Consider the following 16951-nt stretch of genomic DNA (forward strand, 5'->3'; position numbering starts at 1 on the left):
TCAGACAAACAAGGACTACATCTAGCAGTTTCTAGGTAGGCAACCTGGAGTTAGTCATTTGACCTCTGAACATCTATTTCCTGACACATATTAAGTAAGTGAAAATTGCTCAGTAGTCATGTCTGACTCTTTGCGACCCCATGGACTACACAGTCCATGGAATTCTCCAGGCCAGAATACTGGAGTGGGTAGCCTTTCCCTTCTCCAGGGGATCTTCCCAACCCAGGGACCGAACCCAGGTCTCCCACATTGCAGGAAAATTCTTTACCAGCTGAGCCACAAGGGAAGCCCAAGAATACTGGAGTGTGTAGTCTACCCCTTCTTCAGTGGATCTTCCTGACCCAGGAATCAAACTGGGGTCTCCTGCATTGCAGGCGGTTTCTTTACCAACTGAACTATCAGGGGAGCCCTGACATGTAATAGGTGCAAAATAAATCCTGAATAAATTAATAAGTGAGGAGAAAAACAGCTTTCTCAGTAAACTTTTAGGAAAATGGTGGTGGTGGAGGTGGGAGAGCTCTTCATTCACTCTGCCTTGCCTTGAAGGCTCAAGCTTTGAGAGGATCAGAAGGCGCAAAAGAGAAGACAAATGACCTTACCTGTCTTTCCCTCAATCACAATTCTTGGTCAACTAGCCCACCTATCTTATGATGTCTCTGAGTGCCTTTCGAGTCTTGAAAGAAAGGACATATCAGTCTGAATGCTTATCATTTTTAATTTGCATTTAAATTTCTCAGAAATTGACCTTTACTGTTTAGAATATACTGTAACTTTTTTTTTATTAAATAGTCATGTGATTAAGTACCTCACACTGTTCTCTAGTCATGTAATGTTACAGTAAGTTTATTAGAATCTCTTCTTGAGGAAATCCCATTCTCATTGTTAACCACACAGTGAAATCATCTCAGCTGGTCATTAAGCTCTGCTTCCTTCCAACCCTAGTAACATCCAGATATGTGTAATCTCTCCAAGTTCTAGAAGCTCCATTTAGCGTCTACCTAACAAGATAACTTAATAGGCTTATTGTGCAGAAGTAACTTGGCCCTTTCTGATCCCAGTAGGTAATTATAAGTGGACAGTTGTTAGATCAATTGGGAAATGGACTTTTCTGCTTAGTGGAGAATTGCCTTATAGACCACACATATGATGCCAATTTTCAGAGAATTGAAATGCACATAAACAAAGCAAAATATTTTAATCTCTCTTTGATTTAAAGGGCACTTTACAACCTACTGGTTAATGTCAGCTACACAATTCGGTCCTCTCAGTATTGGAGATTTAGCTGATGCCATGTTTGCACTTAAGACATTTGCTGAAAGTTTATTTTGATCATTTACCTCTGTCTCATAAAATTAAAAAGCAGATTGTGGCAGGGAAAAAAAAGCAGTATTTCAGTTTTCTGGTTGCTAGGGCTGTAGATGGAGAGAATTTTATGACTACTTTCCAAAGCTTATATCCCGCAAGAAGGTTCATTTTTAATACAGAAATAATAAAAATGTAGGTGGCCTCAACAGCTGTAATTTTTATAAATTAAATACAGAGATGCCTTCTGCCAACATTTGAAATTGGCATTCTGCACAGCCAAAAACTCTGATCTTCGCTGTTATCTAATTTGGAATTTTAGCTACTATTTCCAGGCTATTAACCTCCACATCTGGACTCCTAGTGATACCACATCAGGCTGCCCCTACTGCTTCAGTATCGATCAGCAACAGCCTCTTCCCCAACAGGTGATAAATTTATTAGTAACTATCCAGGCTGCCCCAGCTTTAGGCAATTGCCTTCTTAAGAATTATAGTATTTATTCATTGGAGGATAATAAGACAAGAGAAGAAGTCAAATACTTTCGCCCGTTAATTTGCAGCTGTTTCCTATAGAGCTACGCTTCACAGAGGAAAGAGCCTGCAGTTCAGATATAATGTCCCCTACTTTGCATAAGACACTGTGAATAATTTTTTTTTACAAGATGCACTTTATTTATGAGCAGTTTCCTCCATAGAAAGAGCTGGTTAGGGCTTAATGCTGATGAATGGAGACAGCACCATTCACACTTGCAGGTTATGGTCTGTCAGTGCTTTCATTATATGCACTAATTTACAAGGATTTATTTATTTTCTTACAAATGTAGAAATGTGCTCCAAGCTAAACATGCTGTCTGGGCGCCTGAGTACAGTGCTTTCCTTGGAGGGGATGGGGTGGGGTGGGGACCCAGCTGTCTTGTGTTGTCCTTCCCACCTCCACCCCCACCCACCCCGCATCACTGCCTAACCTTGTGGTAATAGCACAGATCTCTAGGTTTTTTGCTTGCTCTAAAAATGAATGCTGGTTAGCATTTGAAGCCCTGGAAGCGATTTTCTCAGTGCCTGTTTAAATCTGTTCTCATTCAAAGACTGTGCCTTCCTTTGTGTTTTAAGTGCTAATGAAAACCCTATCAAATAAGCACACGAAGGGACATGACCCTTGGAACAAATTATGCCCACAACATTGGGTAACAAATTTTGGAAAGCTGGGTGTAACTATATCAAAATCTGAAAGTCATATGGAATCTGCAAGATCTTGCTGGCCCCAGATGGTTTTATGTGATCTGAAATCACTCACATCCTTATCTCCAAAGAAAAAAACTTAAAATATACTGGGCATGAGCCATCTCCTCCCACTCAGTCTAACAAACAGTAGTAGATCATACTGTATCATCAGCATCCCTGGGCTAGAAGAATACTCATTATGTGAGATGACCCCTCCCCCAACCCTCCCGCCAAGTAATGGCAGAAATAATTCCCTTTTTTCTTGCCTGTGATTTCATTTGGTTTTTAACCTCAGTGAAAATTAAAAACCCCTTAAACTTCTCCAGTGAAGAGTTTGTAAAACTAATTGTTTGGGGAATTTGTGTGGGGGGGTTGGTTGGTGTAGGAAAATGAGAGGAAATGAAAATATGCACATATAAAATATGCCTAGATGCATAAAAAAAAACTATCACACAGTCCCTCAAAACCCTTTCTACTATTTCTTTTTCAACTCCAAATGTCAGTATAACCCAATTAAATTTAATTAAAGAACCTCCAAAAAAGGAGTATTTTGGAATTTGGACAGTGATAAAAGAAATTGCTACACAAATATATGAAAGGAGAATATCCTACAAACTGTCAGCCAAATAAGCCCTGGAGGCCAACAGTGAGTATTTAATCTTCATCTGTGGAGTTCAGCTGAGATGTACAGAGAGAGAACAGTTCAGTGTTTAGAAGTTCACAAAAATTAAAAGCGGGAAAACAATGTAAGTCCAAGATGATCCTCCCCAGAGCAGGACAAACTCCACCCTCTGATGGGGATGAAAAGTGTAGTAGTCAAGAAACAGAATTGTCCTCCCTGATGTCAGCATAAAGACGTATGTTCCTGTATTGCTAGTTTCTGTAGGAATACATTTATTTCTCTATACCTTTTGGGAATCTGTTTCAATTTTCAGCGATTTGATTCTCCAAGTTTATCACCTCCCCGTTAGAGCAACACTGAGTCTTACTGTTCATGTACATGGGTTCTTTGTCTTTGATTCTCATAGAACTTGCACGGTGTTTGACATGATTTCATAGACTTCAAGCATATCTACTCTTAGCCTTTGTCTCTCCAGATTTGATTCTTGATCTCTCAGTCCATTCTTTTATGACAGCCAAATTTCCAAGTTCACATTCAGTGATACTGAATACAGAAGCCATAGAAGGTGATCCCAAATCATAGTCCTGCCACACACCAGAGCAAGCATTCAAGAAATTGATTTTGACAAAACACAAAAATAAAAAGCAAAGATACTCGTTGGTTCATCTTCAGTCCAGATATTCTGGAGATGAAAGAAATGTTCATGTACCATCATCCTTTGACCTGCCCCAGTCTTAAAAGTGTTTTGTGTAAAAAAAAAATTTCCTTAAAAGTCTTTGTTGAAAGTGAAAATGTTAGTCACTCAGTTGTGTCCAACTCTTTGTGACCCCATGGACTGTAGCCCACCAGGCTCTTCTGTCCATGGAATTCTCCAGGCAAGAATATTGGAGTGGGTAGCCATTCCCTTCTCCAGAGGATCTTCCCGACCCAGGGATGGAACCCGTGTCTCCCGCAGTGCAGGTAGATTCTTTACCACCTGAGCCCCCAGGGAAGCCCATAAGGGAACTATGGTCTGTCAAGGTCTTTATGCCTCCAAAAATAATAAAGGGACTTATTGACATGGAATTCCCCTTGTCTGGATGTGCTGGTTTCCTTGGTGAACTCATCAAAACATAAATGACTTTAGAGGCATTTAGAGACTCAGTCGTGTCTGACACTTTGCAGCCCAATGGACTGTAGCCTACCAGATTTCTCCATCCATGGGATATTCCAGGCAAGAGTACCAGAGTGGGTTGCCATTTCCTTCTCCAGGGGATCTTCCCAAGCCAGGGATTGAACCCAGGTCTCCCACACTGCAGAGAGATGCTTTATCCTCTGAGCCACCAGGGAAGCCCTTAGAGGCATTCAGGGAAAGTTAAAATGAATCTGTAACTTTTATAGATCTTAAGGATTAATACTTCATGAGGAACATCAGGATTAAATCAAAGTACATCATAAAGTCAAGCCTTAATATTAACCTCCTGCCAAAGAATTAGCTCATCTAAAAGCAGTTTATTAAGCTGGGTTTATAAACTGTCTTTAGATGAGTTCACTCTTTGACAGGAAAGTTATTGTGAGTGTGTCTGTGTGTGTGTGTGTGTGTGTGCATACGCACGCATGAGCATTGAAGGGATATGCTTGTTATCACAGATCTTCCTAACATTAACATACAGTCTGAGTTTCACAGGATCTGAATAAAGGAGAGATAGGAAAAGATAGAAAAAGACTAAACTGTAGATTAGTTTTAAAGTAATATCATGTGGTTATTTTCAAAGTAGCAAGGGAAACAGGAGTTGAACGATATGTTCTTTATCAGTGTCTGACTCTCTTTGAATGCATTACTTTATTAGATATTTATAACAGTCTAGGTATAGAATAACCAACTCATGCCAGTCTGTCCAGGATTGTCCCACTTTTAAAACTGAACCCTGCCTCGTGCATGCATGCCTGCTCAGTCGCTTCAGTCATATCTGACTCTTTGCGATGCCATGGACTGTAGCCTGCCAGTCTCCTCTGGCCATGGGTATTCTCCAGGCAGGAATACTGAAGTGGGTTGCCATGCCCTCCTCCAGGGCATCTTCCCAACCCAGGGATCAAACCGGCATCTCTTATTTCTCCTGCATTGGCAGGTGAGTTCTTTACCACTAACTCCACCTGGGAAACCCGAACCCTGCCTCAGTCCCAGGCAAACCAGGACAGCTGATCACTTTAGCCAAGGAAGGCAGTAAAAGGTGTTTTGAGACCAATTTCCAGCATGGCGAGAACTGCCACCAAGCAATTCTACACCAGTTGGGTGTACAACAATTTCACTCAGTTCTGACACAATCTAACAGTAAATAGCATCAGATCCCACAGGTTAAGGTGTCGGTCCTGCAAGGCTGCCTTCCCACCACCACCACCTCAGAGGCCAGTCACAAGTCCAGGTTGTCACCTGTGTTTCTGACAGAATTGCTATGGATAGGAGGGTCCAACACCTCCCTTCTTGGGTTCCATTAATTTGCTAGAGCAGGTCACAAAACTCAGAGAAACATTTTACTCATTTGATCACTGGTTCATTATAAAAAAGATATAACTCAGGAACAGCCAAAGATGCATAAAGCAATATATGGGGAAAGAGTGCGGAGGCTGCCATGCCCTCTCTAGGTGTGCCGTTCTCCCCAAATCTCCATGTTCACCAACCTGGAAACTCTCCAAACCATGTCCTTTTGGGTTTTTATGGAGGCTTCATAATTAGTTCAGTTCAGTTCAGTCACTCAGTCGTGTCCGACTTTTGCGACCTCATGGAGTGCAGCACACCAGGCTTCCCTGTGCATCACCGACTCCCAGAGTTTACACAAACTCATGTCCATTGAGTCAGTGATGCCATCCAACCATCTCACCCTCTGTCCTCCCCTTCTCCTCCTGCCTTCAATCTTTCTCAGCATCAGGGTCTTTTCGGTGAGTCATCTCTTCACATCAGGTGGCCAAAGTATTGGAGTTTCAGCTTCAACATCAGTCCTTCTAATGAACATTCAGGACAGATTTCCTTTAGGATGGACTGGTTTGATCTCCTTGCAGTCCAAGGGACTCTCAAGAGTCTTCTCCAACACCACAGTTCAAAACATCAATTCTTCGACACTCAGCTATGACTACTGGAAAAACCATGACCTTGACTAGATGGACCTTTGTTGGCAAAGTAACGTTTCTGCTTTTTAATTTGCTGTCTAGGTTGGTCATAACTTTCCTTCCAAGGAGTAAGCGTCTTTTTATTTCATGGCTGCAGCCACCATCTGCAGTGATTTTGGAGTCCCCCAAAAATACAGTCTGCCACTATTTCCACTGTTTCTCCATCTAATTGCTATGAAGTGATAGGACCAGATGTCATGACCTTTGTTTTCTGAATGTTGAGCTTTAAGCCAACTTTTTCGCTCTCTTCTTTCACTTTCATCAAGAGGCTCTTTAGTTCATCTTCCCTTTCTGCCATAAGGGTGGTGTCATTTGCATATCTGAGGTTATTGATATTTCTCCCGGCAATCTTGATTCCAGCTTGTGCTTCTTCCAGCCCAGCATTTCTCATGATGTACCTTGCATAGAAGTTAAATAAGCAGGGTGACAATATACAGCCTTGACGTACTCCTTTTCCTATTTGGAACCAGTCTGTTGTTCTATATCCAATTCTAACTGTTGCTTCCTGACCTGCATACAGGTTTCTCAAGAGGCAGGTCAGGTGGTCTGGTATTCTCATCTCTTGAAGGATTTTCCACAGTTTATTGTGATCCACACAGTCCAAGGCTTTGGCATAGTCAATAAAGCAGAAATAGATGGTTTTCTGGAATTCTCTTGCTTTTTTGATGATCCAATGGATGTTGGCAATTTGATCGCTGGTTCCTCTGCCTTTTCTAAAACCAGCTTGAACATCTGGAAGTTCACGGTTCACGTATTGCTGAAGCCTAGCTTGGAGAATTTTGAGCATCACCTTACTAGTGTGTGAGATGAGTGCAATTGTGTGGTAGTTTGAGCATTCTTCGGCATTGCCTTTCTTTGCGGTTAGAATGAAAACTGACCTTTTCCAGTCCTGTGGACCCTGCTGAGTTTTCCAAATTTGCTGGCATATTGAGTGTAGCACTTTCACAGCATCATCTTTTAGGATTTGAAATCGCTCATCTGGAATTCCATCACCTCCACTAGCTTTGTTTGTAGTGATGCTTCCTAAGGCCCACTTGACTTCACATTCCAGGATGTCTGGTTCTTGGTGAGTGATCACACCATTGTGATTATCTGGGTCATGAAGATCTTTTTTGTACAGTTCTTTTGTGTATTCTTGCCACCTCTTCTTAATATCTTCTGCTTCTGTTAGGTCCCTACCATTTCTGGCCTTTATTGAGCCCATCTTTGCATGAAAAGTTCCCTTGGTATCTCTAATTGTCTTGATGAGATCTCTAGTCTTTCCCATTCTATTGTTTTCCTCTATTTCTTTACACTGATCACTGAGGAAGGCTTTCTTATCTCTCCTGGCTATTCTTTGGAACTCTGCATTCAAATGGGTATGTCTTTCCTTTTCTCACTTGCTTTTGGCTTCTCTTCTTTGCACAGCTATTTTTAAGCTATGCTGTTTGGCTTTTTATGGAGGCTTCATAATCATAGTTGATTAAATTATTGACCATTGGCATGTGAACTCAATCTCCAGCCCCTAGGTCAGGAGGTGGGCTTCAAAGTCTTCCACTGAGCTTTCTTCCTTGACTCATAGTATAGCCCCTCCGGTAGGTCTCCAGTAACATGATCAGATAAGAGCAACCCAGTGGCAACCATCAGTACTATGAAACGCTTTCTTGAGAACTGTCATTTATGAAAGCAAAGAGACCTGAGTCCTCAGAGACTGGTCACATTTTTCTCTCTCACTATGAGAAATTCCAAGAGTTTTAGGAGCTCTGTGCTAGAAAAAGGAACAGAGACCAAAATTTCCTTATTATATAAATCACAATCTCATAGGCAGATAACCTTTTCCATATTTTACCAAAGAAGAGGCTGAAATTTTTCAATACGAATGACTCAGTCAAAGTCACAAAACAGTTGTAAGTGATGCATTCAGTATTAGAACCCAAGCCTTCTAACTGCCTTTATATAGTTTCCAAGAAACCAGACTTTAATTAACACAGTGTGTAAAACTACTGTGAGAATTTTATTGACTTTTATGTTTTCTAGAAGCTTAACCATTCCTTTTGTGACACCATAATTTTGCTCTCCAGCCCTCTCTTAACAGATAATACAGAAAAAAAAAACTCAGCCCAGTTTATCAGAATTATTACAGACTCTGTTAACTGTGAATTGATAAAAATAATTTTAATGCTTTCCAAGTCAGTTATTTCTAATGCAACTATGAAAATAAGCAGTGGCCTATGCATCTGCACTCTGAAAGCAATGTAACCTACACTGCCTCCCCTGTTTTTTCCCATCTGTCTTAAAGAGGAATTTCTTTTTTCTGTTTGTGGGGCTGAGCAAGTATCAGGAGAGTGAGTGGCAATGTAAAACTGGACAATGAAATGATGAGACCTGGCTTGATCTCCACGTGTTACACTCTGTCCTTTCTTCTCAATACACAAAGAAGTGAATGTGTGTCCACAGAAACCTCTCCCGTTACTGCCCTGTCTGTGCTGAGCAAAATTGAATCCATATGTCTTTAAGATGCCTTTTCATTTCGATGGCTTCTTTGAAAATGCTGATCTCGGTGCAAATGTGGCCCTTTGGACTACTAATGCCCGTTTGCTCTTCCCCAACAGGCATCACAGTTGATAGGCACGGATTCATTTACTTTGTGGATGGGACCATGATTCGGAGAATTGATGAGAATGCTGTGATCACGACCGTCATCGGCTCAAACGGTCTGACGTCCACACAGCCCCTGAGCTGTGACTCGGGGATGGACATCAGTCAGGTAGGCACCACTGGTTTTCACGCGCTATCACCATTTGGCATCATGGAAATGGATAACAATTTTCTCATACAGAAATTAGGTAGAAAGGAAGCCTGGCGTATCCGTTATAATACCAGATAGCAGAAGTTTCTCTTGATGTCAGTGACTTTTTCCCTCCTCTGAAAAACTCCAGTTGAGAGAAAAGGGAAAACTAGGATGGGAGTAATGCTAGGCAGAATGTTGGCGTGAAAATTAAAGTCCAAGTTTGAATCAATTAGAGGGTAAGACCAATTTCACTTATTGAATTATTTTCCAAGATATCTAATTTTATTCTTTTTGAATAATACAGTAACTCCCATTTGGAAAAGCACTGATTACTAAAGTCTTTAAAAATCTTTTTTAATGAATATATGAGCATGACTTCTTATTCATGTGTATGTAAATAGCTATTTCTAGGGCATTATTTTTTCTTTTTTAAGTAAAAGCAATATTCCCTCTGAGATCTAGTTTGCATTTATTTAGGAAAGCTTTTTTGCCAATGAGGATAAAAGGGAAATTCAGTGTAGTTCCCATCTGAGTCCAAAATTCTGATTTTACAAGAATTCTAGAAAATCAGGATTAGACAGGTGGAGATTACAGAGCATATAGCACAGTCCCTGCACCTTGTGAATGACTGTCTAAGTTTGCAGACGCAAGAGGTTGGTGTGTTAAATGAGGGAAATAGACTAGACAGTCATCGAAGGAACTTTCAAACTAACTTCCATGAATCTATGACTCTGATGAAGTAGATTACTTATCTTCTCAAATGGATTAAAGTAGAAGTTGAGAGTTTTAGAATTGGTATATCAGAGAGGACGGTTTTGACTATAAGTGATCAAAGTGATTTCAACAAGAAGGCTTCATTAATTCACATCGTAAGATGAGCAGAAGTAGGCAAAGATGCCAGCAGATCACATTGTGTCACATTGACCAGAATTATATCACTGGCAGAGGGGAAACAGGATCTCCAAAATAGATTCAGACCCTCTGGAACTGGGACAGCCTCCCTCAGCATATTGCTGCCTGATTCTAGAACCCAAATCAGGGTTCTGTTAGCAAGGAATGAAGGACTGCTGTTTGGTAGGCAACCAGCCATAGTCTCCATAGTTAGGGTACCCCTGCCTCATCCCAGTAACTCAGAAAATAGTCAGAGTCAACTACAAAAAATAAAAAAAGAATCAGAAGGCCTGGAAAAGTGACAAAAGGAATGAACTGTCCTTAAGAGAGATACAAGTGGATCAGGCTATCCTGGAGCAGCCTAACTTTCCATGATGCAAAATCCTGCAGGAGGCAGGCAAAGGGAGCAGTATTTATGGCCGTGAGGAAGGGTGTGAATGTGTTTATATGGAGGAGGGGGATGAAAGAGAGAAGGTGCACGTATATGATTCACTTGTGGGATATTTTTGACTTAAAATAGAACACTTAGTATTGCAATCAGTCAGCTGTAGACAATTTATCTGTTTCTGTGTGGCAAAGTTATGCTGAAAAGAGAGTTCTTTGTCTACATAGAGCAAGTACAGGATCGTCATCACCACGAGAAGGGTTCTTTTCCACATAACAGTTCACAAGCCATAATTGCCACCATAAAAGCTGCCTCACCCCTTTCAGATTGGGGTGAAGAGTGTAGCCCACTGAACAGGAACCTGGTAACCAGGAAACAGACTTACAGTTTCTCTATGGCATTTCATCCCAAGTCTCGATTTCCCTGACAGGAGCCCCCCAACTCCCCCACTTCCCTTTTCCTTACACAACCTCAGCATGAGAAAAAGTTGGTTTTTTTGAGGGGGGTGGGAGATGGAGAGTTGAGTGTGGTAGGAGGGGGTAGGTGCTAGAAACCAACAGGACAGCCTAGGAGAGAAATCAGGCTTCATGGGACTTCCCTGGTGGTCCAGTGGTTATGACTTCATGTTTCCAATGCAGGGGACACGGGTTTGATCCCTGCTCAGGAAACCAAGATCCTGCATGCTGCATGGTGGTCAAAAAAAAGATATCAGGCTTCATATCCAAATTATTTAGCTGCTGTCTCCACAGCTGTCCATCACTTCCTGTTGTGTCCTTCAAACGCCCTAAAGAATAACTAGCATCTTTCATCTTAGGCTGGTACAAGACACTGAGGCCAGACTGATTTCTCCTTAAGTGTCCACAGTATAACCTTCCATTTTTATTAGGGGCCTGCTTTTCAGGGTCCCAGTCCTTCTGTCTGGAATTTCCACTGCTGGTCTAAATCCCCTTTCCAACTCTCCTTACACCTTACCTCTTCATGGGACCCTTCCCTAACAATCCTAATCCTCACTGTGGTCTCATTCCCTTCCTGAAATTTAATATTACTACATTTACTGTATAATCTGCTCTCTGTTGCCAAGCTATGTATCCAACTAGTTTCCCACAATAGACTGTGTTCTTTAGACACCATGGTAAGTGCTCAGCAGGCACAGTTAACATACATGCCAATACCAAAGAGACGCTATGATGCAAAAAGTTTGAAGGAGTAGTGAGAGACGAAGCTGGAGGGTAAGTGGGGATAATGCGGTAAATGACCATATACACATGGTCGTGTTCCAGTTTTATCCAGTGGACAATGGGGAGCCAATGAGAGCATTAAGCAAGAAAATGTATTTTTAAGATAGTCTTAAACATGAAAATTCTTTTTTTAAACTTTTATTGAAATATAGTTGATTTACAGTGTTGCGCTAATTTCAGGTGTACAGCAGAATGAATCAGTTATACATATACATATGTCCACTCTTTAAAACCCTTTTCTCATTATACATCAGTACTGGGTTTTGAGTAGAGTTCCCTTTGCTATACAGTAAGGCCATATATATATATACACACACACACACACACACACACACACACACACACACACACCAGAGAAGGCAATGGCAACCCACTCCAGTGTTCTTGCCTGGAGAACCCCAGGGACAGAGGAGCCTGGTAGGCTGCAGTCCATGGGGTCACTGAGAGTCAGACATGACTGAGCGACTTCACTTTCACTTTTCACTTTCATGCATTGGAGAAGGAAATGGCAACCCACTCCAGTGTTCTTGCCTGGAGAACCCCAGGGACGGGGGAGCCTGGTGGGCTGCTGTCTATGGGGTCGCACAGAGTCGGACATGACTGAAGCAACTTAACAGCAGCAGCACACACACACACACACATTATATATATATATTTTATATGTGTGTGTGTGTGCGCGCGCACTAAGTCACTTGAATTGTGTCCGACTCTTTGCAACCCCATGGACTACTCTGTTCATGGGATTCTCCAGGCAAGAATACTGGAGTGGGTTGCCATTTCCTCTTCCAAGGGATCATCCCAGACCAGGGATCGAACCCGAGTCTCTTATGTCTCCTGCATTGACAGGTGGGCTCTTTACCAATAGCGCCACCTGGAGGGATTATCAGCTTAATCACATAGTAATAGCAAATAGAGGAGTGAGTGAGATCTTCCAGGGAGGGGATGTAAGGATTAAAAAAAAGAGAGAGAGAGAAGCCTTCAGACCAAATTCCAGCCATATCAATATTCAAGAAAAGGCTAAGGAATAGGAACCCACAAAAAGGAAACTGAGATAAAGAGACCTGACAAGTAGGAGGAAAACAAGGAATGTGAGTGGTAAAAAAAAAAAAAAAAAAAAACCAGGGAAGTGAGCTTTTCAAAAAGAGGGGAATGATTAATATCAAAGTCTGCTTATAGGTCACTAAAATGAGGTAGGTTTTGTTTTGTTTTTGTTTTTCTTTCCCTAAGAAGCCATTTGGTTTGACAGCATTCGTGACTCTGATAAGAGTGCCTTTGGTAGAGTGCTAATTAATTGGAGTTGGATGGCAGTGTTAGAGTGGGAGGTGAGGAAATGAAGAAAGTGAAAATAGATCACTCTTTTGAGATGTGGGGCTGGGAAGAGGAGGATTTGGCATGGAAACAAATCAGCTCCCAGGTGTGTGCAAGTAAGAACCCAGGTACGGTGCAGGTAGACAAAAGCTGGAAGACCCTGAAGGAAATCCTCTGGGTCAGAGTGTCGACCAGGAGGAAGCCAGCATGTGGCCCACTCATCCTTTGTGGCCAGAGTCTCCCCTGTCTCTTTTGACAGTGGTGGCAGATCGGGGGCTTAGGTTTAGCATGACTTTACTTAAGCACATGGGCTGTGTTGAGCTAGAGGGAAGAAAGCTGAGTAGGGAGCTTCATAACACCTTCCAAGAGGAAAGCCCCAGTTGTTTATAGTAGTACTTACAGTGATCCAGCTGAGCTTACACAGTACTCAGTTTTATATTTCAGTAAATCAAAATATATTGATGGGTGAGGGTGGAGACAGATGTCTAAATGAGAGCACACAGATTCTGCTGACAGGCAGAGGCAGGAGAGAAAAGAGAGGCCTGACTACAGCATGAAGATTTGAATCAGACCTCATGAAGAGCTTACTGATTCTAAGACTATGTGGCAGCATCATACATTATCGAAAGAGTTTATAGAATCACCACCTTTTGAAACTTTTAAGGCAAATGTTGCATAGCAATCATCTATGAACACTTGGAATACAGACCTCTCTGAATTCAGGAAGATGGATCAGCTGTTTTCTCAAGATCCTTTACAAAATCTTGAATGTTTCTCTACAGAAATATAACCCAAATGCCAAAGTTCCTTGTTACTTTCTCTATATTTCAAAACCAAAAGGTCCTGGGACTTAACCCTGGCAGTCCAATGGTTAAGATCCGTGCTTTCACTGCCTGGAGCCCAGTTTCGATCCCTGGTTGGTGAACTAAGATCCCACCAAAAAGAAAAAGGTCCCCAACAAGGGAAGTCCCATTCATGCTAGCAGAGTACCTCTGGAATCTACAAGGTGATGCATTGGTCTTCTGTACTTTTCTGAGACAAACCTGAGCCCCTAGAAAGAATCAGTCCTCAGAAGATGATGAATGTCCTTCCTCTAGTAATTCTAATAATACCTGCTACCACTTATTGAGAACTTACTATGTGCCAGGAACTATGCTAAGCATCTTATTCACACTGTTCCATTTTGTCTCCACCAGCCTTAGGAGGTAGGTGTAGTTATCCCCTATCTACAGAGAAGAAAACTAGTAGTCAGAAGGATGATGTACTGTGTATGAGCACAGAGTTATTAAGTGATACAGCCAAGATCTGAGCACCAGCCTTCTGACTCCCATGTGCAGTTTCCCCACTTCTACATTTTCAGTGACTACTAGAGATGACCAGATATCATTGTATTTAGTGGGTGACAAATGTCATTTGGTTGAGGAAGATGCTGTTTATTTAGTGGCACTTTAGGCAATAGTTTAATAAAATCTAATCATCTCAAGAAATGAAATTTGCTTTGACAATAAAATCAGCCATTTGTTCAAAATCAATATCCTTTTTCTGATTTACTGAAATGTGAAACTGAACTCTCGGTATAAACTCTGAGGCATAACTGCCCATTGTAAGCACTGCTATAAACAACCAGGCCTTTCACTTCAGGAGATGAGTTGATTATGAAGAGATCGGGCTGTTTATTTCCGTTGCTGCTGCTGAATCATCTAGCTCTGGTAACTCACTTCCATCTCGTGCCTGACTAGAACGGAATTGGGAGTTAGACCAAGTCTCTTGGTGTGATAGCAAATTTGAGAGTTGATTTGCTCCTTGGATCCAGCCTAATGCCCTCCCCCAAACCAGCCCAAGAGAAGATACACAGGCAACGTAGGCCTCTTGTAGGCAGATAATCCTGTTGACCCACTGTCCATAATGTGCACACTTTGAGGTGTTTGTCTGAGTATCCAGTATATAACCAGTCCTCTGTATATGCTTGTTGGATCATCTTCATACTACAAAGTGGTTCCCCAAAGCACTTACTTGTCGATAGGCCTAACAAGTGGAAGGAGCATGGTTATGAACAGTATCTGGTTCTTTGGAGGAACCAACCTTGACCCCACATGTTCAATCTATTGAGCTAATCTACTGGGAATTCTCCTCCTCTCCCCAGTCATTCCCTCCAGAATATTCTCACCATTCAGTAATAGTGAGATTATTGTGTGATTATTAATAGAATATTAAGCCAGCCTCTCCTCAAATGCCTCCTGGGATAGGAAACTCACTCCCTTTCTCCAGCAGAGCGTTCCATCATTGAATGTCTCTGACTGATGGAAACCTCTTCTGGGATCCCTTTAACATTAACTTTTTAATCTTCCTTTAATTTTCACCATCTAGCCTTTACTGCAACTCTTTAGGCCTTGTGGTATGAATTTAATATGTCTTCTAGGAAATAAATATATTTTTGAACCAAGTACTATGCTGAGTGCTTTCATATATATTATCTTCTTTAATCCTCATGGCAATTTTTCATGAGAAGTATTATGTTCCTCTATTTTTAATCAACACAAAAAGCAAGGTTCAGAGGAGTTGAGAAACTTAGTCAAGGTCATACAACCAATCAGTGGCAGAGTTAAAATTTGAACCTGGTTGACCTGATTCCAAAGTTCACATTCTTTTCACCAAACTACTATATCAAACCACTTTTTCCACCTGACAACCTTCTCAATGCACGTGAACAACTCTCTCAGACCTCCTAAGTCACATCCCTGGTTCATTGAACAACACTTCACTTGCCACAGTATTGAGTTTCCTTCACCATTCTCCTCACTCTTCTCTGAGTGTGTTCTCATTTATCTATATCTCTTTGAAAGTGAGGCTTCCAGAAATGAATAAAATAATCCAGATGTGCTCTGACTCACTCCAAGGTAAAATGGTGACTATCACAACCCTTTTTCTCTATTCTCTGTTTCTGTTCATTTTGCCTGGGGGTTTTCAAAAGGTTTTGCCAAAGAACATTTACTTCAAACAAAAGAAGTCCCCATTTATAAAACTGATGCCAACAGCAGATTCATACAAGAAGTAGTATCCTAGAACCTTCTCTATTCTAACTCACTCCCACACAGTGGGACTTTGTATGGCGACCCCCAAGGCACTTTTGAAAAATGTTTGGAAAATAAAGAGCACAGGTTAAGAAACCACAGTCAAAGCTGTGTTGGATTTTTGGTCACTTGTGACATACGTTGTGATTATAGAGGGACTTCCTAGATGGCACAATGGTAAAGAATCTACCTGCCAATGCAGAAGACTTAGGAGACGTGGGTTTGATCCCTGAGTTGGAAAAGTACCCTGGAGAAGGAAATGGCAACCCACTTCCATATTCTTGCCTGGAAAAGTCCATGGACAGAGGAGCCTGGTGGGTGGGCTATAGTCCTTGGGGTTGCAAAGAGTTGGGCATGACTGAGCATGCATGCAGACACATGACTATAGATGACTAAAAATTCACATGTCTCTCATCCCCATCTCCTCACCCTGTACTTACAAACTTGATCATTTGCTTGCTTTGGCTGTAACCCTCACTAATAATTATATTTTACACTACTGTTCAGGATATAAATTGAAATAAAATTTTCATGAAATAATACTTACTTTTACTACACATGCATCATAATACAGGATCTTATGTTAGTCTGTATTCAATTCCAGCTCATTAGATTCAGTCCTCGTCTTTGTTTTCTGTTACCATCCAATATCTTCACTACCCTTCCTAGCCTTGTGTCACCTATAGATTTGAATGCTTTCTATGTCTTCATCCATGATGAAATTTATGGATAGATAGACCAAGGAAATTGTGGCACCACTTGACTAGTTATCTCTTAGATTGTGAACCCATCTGTTTGAACTATCACCTATAGGGTATGATTCATAGTGGATCAGGAAATCAATATGATGGCCTATGACTAGTTCTCAAGAAAAATGAAATATAACAAAAAAATTTCAGAGTGCATCATGTGTGGTAAGTGTAAGTATTGTTTCACAAAACTTATTTCAATTGTATATCCTGAACAAGAGTGTAAAATATAATTCTTACTGAGGTCA

The 16951-nt window shown here is 41.3% G+C and overlaps 1 protein-coding gene across 3 annotated transcripts in view; it reads left to right on the forward strand.

The window, feature by feature from the left end:
- Positions 1-16951, forward strand: part of TENM1 (teneurin transmembrane protein 1) — an 891941-nt gene that overhangs the window by 807235 nt on the left and 67755 nt on the right. For all 3 annotated transcript variants that reach the window (XM_043459374.1, XM_043459376.1, XM_043459375.1), the window contains one exon: positions 8883-9037. In XM_043459374.1, the coding sequence (XP_043315309.1) occupies positions 8883-9037 (155 nt within the window). The remainder of the gene's footprint in view (positions 1-8882; positions 9038-16951) is intronic.

Source organism: Cervus canadensis, chromosome X (genome assembly GCF_019320065.1).
Source record: "Cervus canadensis isolate Bull #8, Minnesota chromosome X, ASM1932006v1, whole genome shotgun sequence".
NCBI classification, from domain to species: domain Eukaryota; kingdom Metazoa; phylum Chordata; class Mammalia; order Artiodactyla; family Cervidae; genus Cervus; species Cervus canadensis.